This window comes from Lolium rigidum, chromosome 5, assembly GCF_022539505.1.
Source record: "Lolium rigidum isolate FL_2022 chromosome 5, APGP_CSIRO_Lrig_0.1, whole genome shotgun sequence".
NCBI lineage: Eukaryota > Viridiplantae > Streptophyta > Magnoliopsida > Poales > Poaceae > Lolium > Lolium rigidum.
Genome location: NC_061512.1, coordinates 18,161,559 through 18,171,981, shown reverse-complemented (window position 1 = coordinate 18,171,981; position 10,423 = coordinate 18,161,559). Strand labels below are relative to the sequence as shown.

The 10,423-nt window shown below is 44.8% G+C and overlaps 2 protein-coding genes across 2 annotated transcripts; one reads left to right on the top strand and one right to left on the bottom strand.

Annotated features, from left to right (window-relative positions):
- The first annotated feature begins 748 nt into the window (after nt 1–748).
- Nucleotides 749–5,657, top strand: LOC124652691 (protein DA1-related 1-like). The gene is made up of 12 exons (XM_047191731.1): nt 749–864; nt 1,878–2,016; nt 2,259–2,349; nt 2,541–2,706; nt 3,261–3,381; nt 3,454–3,537; nt 3,636–3,755; nt 4,203–4,415; nt 4,502–4,561; nt 4,672–4,790; nt 4,929–4,987; nt 5,086–5,657. Exons 2-12 carry the CDS (start codon nt 1,915–1,917, stop codon nt 5,418–5,420), a joined length of 1,470 nt encoding a protein of 489 aa, XP_047047687.1. The 5' UTR covers nt 749–864; nt 1,878–1,914; the 3' UTR covers nt 5,421–5,657.
- An 841-nt stretch (nt 5,658–6,498) lies between these two features.
- Nucleotides 6,499–7,290, bottom strand: LOC124655684 (agamous-like MADS-box protein AGL61). Its single transcript, XM_047194541.1, has one exon. The coding sequence runs from the start codon at nt 7,288–7,290 to the stop codon at nt 6,499–6,501; it is 792 nt and encodes a 263-aa protein (XP_047050497.1).
- Nucleotides 7,291–10,423: the final 3,133 nt, after the last annotated feature.

Sequence of the window (10,423 nt, the reverse complement as noted above, 5' to 3'; positions counted from 1 at the left end):
GCGACTGAACTACCAGGTTCGGCATAGAGATGGCGTTGTGCTATTTTTATCACGCCACGAGATGCCACTTTATTTGTAAACAAAGAAGACAAGAGATGATCCTCAAGTGTACATCATCAAGTGCCACGGCGTTGGCTTCCTCTTCCACAATAGCTTTTAAACAACAAAAGTATCAAAATCAAATATGTAATTATTGTGTAAGATAGTACTCTAGTTGTCTAACCGCTACAGTTTTGGCAAAAATATCTAAAACCTTCCACAACAATGATGATGGAGTTTTCTCAAGCAAGCAAAAGTATTTGAAATAGTAGTACTCTACCAGTATATATACGGTGATAGTTTCGGCGAAAAAACAATTCAACCCCGCCACTCCTCACTCCTCAGTCACATCTCCCTCGCTCACTGATTGATTCCCTCCGTCGTCGGCACGACGCCCGCAACGCGTTCGACGGAATGCGCCGCCGCGCACCGCCCATGTGGGCGCCTCCCTCCTCCCGTGCCGCCCGCCGCGCGCGCGCACGAGCGAGACGTCGCTGTGCCAGCTGCGCCGCGCCGGGAGGGTGGCGCGAAGGGGACGTCACCTTTTTGACCCGGCAACCGCCTCCTCTCCTCCACCACCTCCGCTAGCTTCCCCTTCTCCTCCTGCCGTCCATGTCACGCATTTGTTCCCTTTTGCTCCCACCCCGCTTGTCCTCTTCCCCGCCCTGCCCGCCTACTTGTCGCTCGCGTCTCTCTCGCTCGCGCGCGGCCTCTCTCCTCTCTTTATCCTCCCCGGCCGTCCAGCCTACGCGACCGGTGGTTGCCTCGCCCGCCCGCCGGTTCTTTCTTGCCCCATCGCCGATCGAACCCGGACGCCCTTCCAAGGTTTGCTCAGCTGTTTCAAATTCTGTGTTTTGATCCCGTCCAAGGATCGGGCTTTACTGATTTGCTTCTGCCGTTCTTCTTTCGATCCCGTGCTCAACCTCTGACATCAGCCGTTCTTGATTTTCTTGATGCTGATGGGTCAATTCGAACTGCCCTCTGTTCGCTCAAGAACTCACAACTTCCATAGAGCTTGGCCGGGCGCTATCCGCTCTATGATCTCGATCGATTTGATTCAGTGGAAAAAAAAAACAGTCCAGTTGGTTGCCAGAGAGACCTTCTGATGCGGGGAAAGTTCCCTTTGTCAGTCTAATCACGCTATGCCTGTCGGCACTGATATGGAGAAACATGGGCTTACCTTACCGGCGCTTAGGAATCTTGCCGGGTAGTTTGGTTGCCACTTGCTACTGATCATCACTGTGTGGTCCTAACGCCCTATTCTTAGAGAAGCGCGCGCGCCTGTCTTTTGTCTGAACGCATGGCCATTGGTTGCTCTTGGAGCCCCCTTGCTGGCTTGATCACAAGAATATTTGCTGTGTCCCGTTGGATATTGAATAATCTCCTCCCCTTGTTAGGTGCCTTGTGAAGGCAAATATTAGGTCATCATCGCTTAACGTGGTTGGAGTATGAGGTGGGTTGGCCTCCACTGATGCCAACGAGCCTAGTTAGTTCATCCCTGACGCAGAGTTGCTTTGCTGCATTGGGGATGTTTTTCTTCTTGTTATTTCTTGTCTCCTCAGAATGACACTGATCGATCACTCGGATATGTGAGTGGCATATGGTTTGGTTCATCGCTGATCACCTATGTTCAACACTTCGATGTGGCCCATATGGTAATGCAGAAATGCCAACCCTTGGATTACTGAAATCTAGATCTGTTACTGAAACACAAATTAAATATGTCACTGTGGAGGAGGTCCTCGACAAGCTCTGTTTCTGAATATGCCATCCTCCCCGTTGCAGGCTAAAAGCAATTTGATCCTCTGTTTCTGAATTCACCGTCTTCCCTGTTGCAGGCTAAAAGCAATTTGATCTTCAGATAAGCTCAAGATCATGGGTTGGTTAAATAAGATCTTCAAAGGCTCAGTAAACAGAGTTTCAAGGGGTCACTATGATGGCAGCTGGCATGAAGGCAATTCACCTGATCACATCAGAGTTAGCTTCTTGCCATTTACTCTCTGTCTACCCATATGCATACTTCTCAATCATTTATTCTTTCTAGTTTCTGTTGCAGCTAGTTCTTTCTTGATCATATAACCTAAGCATGAACACATTCAGTAGAAGTTAAAACAACTGGCCATCAACATTTTGTTCCATGTGATTATTCAGGACGTTTAGGATGCATATACCTGATATGAAAGAATGGTCGTTCAAGTTGCTTGTCGTGATTGCTGTAGGGTGCATATGACGAAAGCGACAATGAAGATATGGATCGAGCTATTGCATTATCTCTAGCAGAGGGAGATCCTGATAAGGGAAAGGCTGTTGGTTAGTATTCCAATCAATTCTTATCCTATTATCCCTTCGCGTATTCTATTTGTAACCGACTATCTTGTCTTATATGATAAATGTTAGCTCCTTGAGAACAGTCGCCTCTGCAATGGAAATGACCCAGTACAGTCAGTTACTAAGTATAGTTTTTTTTTTGCTTACCATTCTCATTGGTGATTTTAATGCAGAGCCTGATTACAGTTTGGAGGAAGATGAACAACTTGCACGGGCTCTGCAGGAGAGCCTTAATACCGAGTCTCCTCCTCATCAACACGTTCCTGTCAGGAATGTTCCATCAGAGAGTATCCCAACAAGGGAGCCGCCTCAGCCTGTCTTTCCCTCAAGTGGATACAGGTACCTACTGGCTGCTATGGTTTATTTGATCTTCAATCTTAACAATTTTTTAGTTGCAAAAAATCACAAGTTGTATTGTTTTTTTCCCAACACATGTTATATTCGGTTAATGTTCCAGTATGTATGTTTCTTCTCCTGCTGCATTCCATTTCTCTGTTTTGAAACACAATAGTGTTGCTATGGAGTTTTATCAAAATAGTAGTGTTGCAAAACTAGAACCACTCCCTTAGTTTTATCTGAAAATACAATGCAAATATAAGTAGTAGTTGGATGATTAGCTCACACTTAAATAGTAAAAGAGGGCCTGCAATTTGTATTTTCTACGAGCTTGCAGGTTCCACAAAGTTGCGGAATGGTTAGCCTTCACATATGGATGCTAGCAGTCCTTTTTATTTTTCACAGAATGATTAGCTCCATACTCCCAATGCAAATCCTCCGTCATTTGTTGCCTTAAAATAAGCAACATCAGTAGTTTAGTTGCCAGTCTTGATTTTATTAGAAGAACCCACTATTGTATGCTTCTGTTTATTCATAGCTATTTACAACTTGTGTAGGACTTGTGCTGGATGCAAAAATCCGATTGGCCATGGACGTTTTCTTAGTTGTATGGATGCAGTCTGGCACCCTCAGTGCTTTAGATGCTTTGCTTGCAACAAGCCCATATCTGAGTATGAGGTACAAAAACCTACAGCCTGTATCTACATTCAATAAGATCAAATAATTAACGCCAGTGTTTCTTCTATGCAGTTCGCCATGCATGAAGACCAGCCGTACCACAAATCCTGCTATAAAGACTTTTTCCATCCAAAATGCGATGTCTGCAAGAGCTTTGTAAGTGTTCTGCAGCCATTTTTATGGAAGAGCATAAAATTAGCTAGAGTTAAGTTCTTGATATGAGTTTGAATTGCATTATTGTGTTTTCTTCCCAGATTCCAACAAATAAGAATGGCCTGATCGAATACCGGGCACATCCTTTCTGGATGCAGAAGTACTGTCCTTCCCATGAAGATGATGGCACTCCCAGGTGTTGCAGTTGTGAAAGGATGGAGGTCAGTAAAGATTTTAGATTCCTCAACCAGATCATCTTTTCCAGGTTGGATGGTTCCTGGTACTGGAAGTAAACAGAGAGCTTTCATTGAAAATTGGAAAAAGGTTGATTTTAAGTAATGTTTTCTGTACCAGTATAACCACTTATTATCAGTGTAACATAGACGGAACTAGCTAGAGCACTTACTCCTGGTTTTGTCATATGGTTCTCAGTAGTGACGTACAGACTACAGCTTAGTATGAGTCTTGAAAATCCACCTTAGTACAATGTTCAAATATATCTAACTAACTAATAGCTACAAAGTATCTTCTGTGTCACTATTGGTTGTTTAAGTTAAGTATAAAGTTATTCTTTTACCGTTTGATGTATGGGCATATTCTTAACTATTTCCTTTGGTATATAAGAATTATATTTAGAGTAATCCATTTTATTTCTTCCTGGAATTCAGCCAACAGATGTCAAATATATAACGTTGGAGGATGGAAGGAAACTCTGCTTGGAATGTCTGACTTCTGCAACAATGGATTCTCCAGAATGCCAACATCTTTACATGGATATTCAGGAATTTTTTGAAGGTTTGAATATGAAAGTAGAACAGCAAGTTCCATTACTTTTGGTCGAGAGGCAGGCTCTTAATGAAGCGTTGGAAGCTGAGAAAAGTGTAAGTAAGATGATAATATGGTTATCTAGTGCGTACAATTCTTAGTTACTCCCAACTTATGAGTTCCTTACTTTCCTTCCTCTCAGGGACATCACCTTCCCGAAACCAGAGGTCTGTGTCTCTCTGAAGAACAAATTGTCAGAACTGTGAGTTTCTAAATGCCGCCGCAGTACTCCATTTATTTGAGTACAAGCATGTACAATACTCCGTATTATGGTTTACAATTCCATATACTGAGTAATCCAATGCGTTCCAGATCTTAAGAAGACCAACAATTGGACCAGGAAACAGAATCATGGATATGATTACGGGACCATACAAGCTGGTCAGGCGGTGTGAAGTGACTGCGATCCTTATACTGTACGGGCTACCAAGGTATTATTGTGTATTTCTTTCCCCTGACTGATCCTTACTCTTTAAGACCTTGGTTAATTCAAAATTCATTACCTGTCACAAAGTTCTTATGTATCGATTTATCCAGATATGTTTCTCATTAAATTAGTTGTCATGCAGATTGCAAACAGGCTCCATTCTTGCTCACGAAATGATGCACGCATATCTTCGCCTGAAAGGTAAGTGTACTTATGATCATCATTCTTTAGGAAGATTCACTCGCATCCGCATCCTAGTCTCACCATGACAGTGTCGCCTTCTTTTTTTCTTACTGTAGGATACCGATCCCTTAGTCCTCAGGTTGAAGAAGGCATCTGTCAAGTCCTATCCCACATGTGGCTTGAGTCCGAAATCATCGCCGGCGCTACGAGCAACGCTGCGTCCACCTCGGCAGCATCATCGTCGTCTTCCTCCTCAACTGCTACCTCTTCGAAGAAGGGCGCAAAGACAGAGTTTGAGAAGAAGCTCGGAGCGTTCATCAAGAACCAGATCGAAACAGACTCTTCCGTCGAGTACGGAGATGGTTTTCGGGTGGGCAACCGGGCGGTCGAACGGTACGGATTGAGAAGCACCCTTGACCACATGAAGATCACAGGGTCTTTTCCTATTTGATCATCATTCAAGTAAAGCGAAGGACATTCCTCGATTTGTGAAGATGGCTGCATACTTTGGAGGGTTAAATTAGACACGTCATACATTATACCACAGTATAAGATTAGTTTACAGTAAAGCAAGAAGAGAAAGAAAGATAGTCTGTACACATATTTGTAAAATTTACTGTCGTTTTGTGAAATAATAAGACTATGTAAGTCTTCAGATATAGAGGTGCTACAACTGTTTTCCACATTACCAACATCTTTAAATAATGGCGTGCGTGCCTTGAGTCTTATGTACTGTACATGTTTAAAATCGTGCAAACCATATTTACTTGGAGGTTTGTGGTCGTAGAGCTAGGGTATAGTTGAGTATATTGGGATTTCAAAAGTGTCATCTGGGGATCGAAGGACATAATCAGTGACTGGTTAATTAAGATCTACGTAGCCATTTTACATGAACGGACTACTTGTGTGAGTGAGAACGATTGAACAAAGGAACATAAGGAAAGGGATAGAGGAAATGGATAAAAATATGGACCAACTTTTAAATTGATCTAGAATTGGTAAGTGAAATATATGCGGTATTTTTGCCGTGCACTGATATAACATCAAATAAAAAATATGTGTTAACTCACCATGTGGATTTAGCTCTATGAAATTTTCTAATATCGCCACATACAAAATGTACATTGTCTCACCGATATGATTCTAAATCTTGAAGTTATGATTTACCACTAAATTAAAAATGATTAAGTTAAATTTTCTGTGACTTTTTTATTCACCATGAAATTTGTTATCACAAGATGTTAATCCTTTTTTTTTTACTACATGCATGCTTCATCATAACATCAAGGTTAACATCATGATTCATGTTAATCCTAAATGCACATGTAACTGATCCATATATTTTCTAGACATTTTTAACATATTTCAGTCAGAAATGAATAGTTATGTAAGATATTGATCTCTCAATTTCTAAACCGTCTTGTGATAGGAGCAGGATCTATTTGTAGAAGATAATTAATAATTATTTAATGTTTTTTTACATTATTAAAGACCGTGCTAGTTTATGGAAAAACACGAAATGATGGAACTCAGTAGGGGCCGGGTAAGCCGAACCCCAACCCCTGCTGCAGCAGCATCGTCTCCATGCCGGCACCGGCGAACCCCGGCGGCAGCGGCGCCATGGCCATCATCATCATCTGCTGCATCTGCATGTCCATCTCGCCGTCGTTGTTGCTGGCGCTGCCTGTGCCAAACTGATCAAACCCAACGGCGCCGTTGGCGAGGAACTGCTGCACCTGGTTGTTGTTGTTGTTAGAGGAGCGGGCCCTGGCCTGCATGGCGCGGCCGTGGTTGAGTGCGTCCTGCAGCACCTGGTTGGCGCGCGCGGCGACGGCGTCCTGCACCTCCGCCAGCGCCGCCGCGAACGCCATCAGCTCCTCCTCCCCCATGTCGCGGACGTCGGCCTCCAGCCACGCCGCCACGGGGCTCGCCGCGGAGCGCTCCTTGGCCATGGCCGCCTCCGCGCGCTCCTTCCGCGCCTTCTGCGCGTCCAGCTGCGCACTCAGCTCCCCGACCTGGCGGTTCAGCTCCGCCAGCTGCCTGCTGTCTTCTCCTCCTCCTCCTCCGGCCACCGCCGCCGCACCGGTCGGAGCGAAGCGCTCGAGGATGGCCTCGACGGAGGGGTGGCCGAAGGAGAATGCCTTGCCTGCCGGGGAGAAGACGACCGCGGCCACCTCCGCGCCGCACAGGATTGCCAGCTCGCTGGCCTTCTTGAACAGCCCGGCGCGGCGCTTGGAGAAGCACACCTGACGCGCCTCCTCGCTCTCGATGCGGCGGATCTCGATCTTCTGCCGGCCCATGCTCGTGCGCCGCGGCGCCATTGCCACACCCAAAACCTTTCTGGATCGGAGGAGGAGAGGGAGGAGCGCTAGGCTAGCCAGATCGCTCTCCATCGTCATGTCATGTGTCGTGCTTATATAGCGACGGAGAGAAGAGACGATCGAGGTACTCATGCCGATCGAGTTGGCAACTCATTCATGGCGAGTGCAAATTCTCATCTGTCCACTGCTGTATATACTCTGAGTTGTCACGCGTAGGAGAAAGATCGATGTACTCCTATATGACCGGATTTCGACACTGTCACAACAGCTTAGATCGATGAGGGGCACAGTCAGAACGAAATTTTAGTGGGCACAAATCATCGAGACCATCTAGTTTGGACAGGTCACAACCATATGATCGTCACCATGATCATCACACTCTCGATTCTCCACACAACCCAGGGAGCTGAGATGATACAAGGATATGCACTCCACACGTTTTTCTTACTAATTCTAAACGATTTTGGATTTATTTTGACAAACTTTTTTTTTTTTGGAAATTTATCATGCGCATGAACTCTCTTCTCATGCATAGCTAGCTACAGTAGTTCCTTGCTAGCGGAATAACAACAATGGGGTGGTGAATGCGATCGAGCTAGCCGACGGTTAATGGTAATTAATGAATTGCTATTCTGGGAAATGGTTAAGTTGATGCTAGCTAGGATGTCCATTACTCTAATCTTCATGTGCTTCCTTTTTTTTTCTTGGAGATTGATAGGGATCATTGATGCATTGCTCTTGGGTGACAGCCCTGAAGAGTGTGTTTCTAGCTACGCATGCATTCATGCGATCGTGTCTATGACCCATTACCCCATTAATTTGTGAGGTGATGTCACCACCTTTTTATTTTTGATAAAGGATGCTTTATTACGTTTTGGAAGCAATTACATCCAGCCTCTGCATAACCAGGATGCACACAGCCGTTTACGAGTCTTAAGTACAAACAATGTCAAACTAAAAAACTAGGCGAAATACATATCGCAACGATGAATCATATAACGCCTAAGGAGTGGGTGGGGCTTCAATCCGTAGGCTATGCTGTCACCCATGTAGGGAAAAAGTATCCCTCGCCGTAGCCTCCAACCATGTACAGACCTCCGTAAATAGGTCTCGGTTCTCCATGCGCTGAAGAGGTAACCACAAACGGAGAATACTTGTACATCTGCAGATGACCTGCAACAAAGAGCAATTTTTATCGTTAAAAATCTTGTCATTTCTACTCAGGCAAAACGCCGAGATAACTGCTAGCGCCCCCACCCTAAGAAGAAATTTGAACCTTGAATCTATACCATGAAGGCAATTGCCAAAGACATTGGCCACACTAGTCGGAGGATACAAGGTAGACGCTACTTGGATGACAGACCAAATAGATCTCGCAAATTGGCACTGGAAGAAAAGGTGTTTAATGGTTTCATCGTGATGACAAAAAACACATCGAGTACTTCCGTGCCAATTCCGCTTAACAAGATTGTCTTTGGTGAGGATAACACCTCGACGAAGATACCATCCAAATATTTTTATTTTAATGGTATCTTCATCTTGCAAATTTTCTTATTATTATCAACTGGTATATGATGCGTGTAGTTGACGCGTCCGTTGGGAACCTCAAGAGGAAGGTGTGATGCGCACAGTAGCAAGTTTCCCTTAGTAAGAAACCAAGGTTTGTCGAACCAGTAGGAGCCAAGAAGCACGTTGAAGGTTGATGGCGGCGGAGTGTAGTGCGGCGCAACACCAGGGATTCCGGCGCCAACGTGGAACCTGCACAACACAATCACAGAACTTTGCCCCAACGTAACAGTGAGGTTGTCAATCTCACCGGCTTGCTGTAAACAAAGGATTAGATGTATAGTGTGGATGATGATGGTTGTTTGCAAAGAACAGTAAAGAACAATTGCAGTAGATTGTATTTCAGATGTAAAGAATAGGACCGGGGTCCACAGTTCACTAGCGGTGTCTCTCCCATAAGATAGCAGATGTTGGGTGAACAAATTACAGTTGGGCAATTGACAAATAAAGAAGGCATAACAATGCACATACATATCATGATGAATACTATGAGATTTAATCAGGGCATTACGACAAAGTACATAGACTGTTATCCAGCATGCATCTATGCCTAAAAAGTCCACTTTCAGGTTATCATCCGAACCTCTTCCAGTATTAAGTTGTAAACAACAGACAATTGCATTAAGTATGGTGCGTAATGTAATCAACACAAATATCCTTAGACAAAGCATCGATGTTTTATCCCTAGTGGCAAGAACACATCCACAACCTTAGAACTTTCTGTCACTGTCCAAGATTTAATGGAAGCATGAACCCACTATCGAGCATAAATACCCCCTCTTGGAGTCACAAGTATCAACTTGGCCAGAGCCTCTACTAGCAACGGAGAGCATGCAAGAACATAAATAACATATATGATAGATTGATAATCAACTTGACATAGTATTCAATATTCATCGGATCCCAACAAACACAACATGAAGGATTACAAATAGATGATCTTGATCATGATAGGCAGCTCACAAGATCTAACATGATAGCACAATGAGGAGAAGACAACCATCTAGCTACTGCTATGGACCCATAGCCCAGGGGTGGACTACTCACACATCGATCCGGAGGCGATCATGGCGATGAAGAGACCTCCGGGAGATGATTCCCCTCTCCGGCAGGGTGCCGGAGGCGATCTCCTGAATCCCCCGAGATGGGATTGGCGGCGGCGTCTCTGGAAGGTTTTCCGTATCGTGGCTCTCGGTACTGGTGGTTTCGCGACGAAGACCTTAAGTAGGCGGAAGGGCAGAGTCGGGAGAGTCACGGGGGCCCCACACAACAGGGCCGCGCGGGCCCCCTGTTGGCCGCGCCACCCTATTGTGGCGACGCCCCGTGGCCCCACTTCGTCTCCTCTTCGGACTTCTGGAAGCTTCGCGGAAAAATATGCCCCTGGGCGTTGATTTCGTCCAATTCCGAGAATATTTCCTTACTAGGATTTCTGAAACCAAAAACAACAGAAAACAGCAACTGGCTCTTCGGCATCTCGTCAGTAGGTTAGTGCCGGAAAATGCATAATAATGACATATAATGTGTATAAAACATGTGAGTATCATCATAAAAGTAGCATGGAACATAA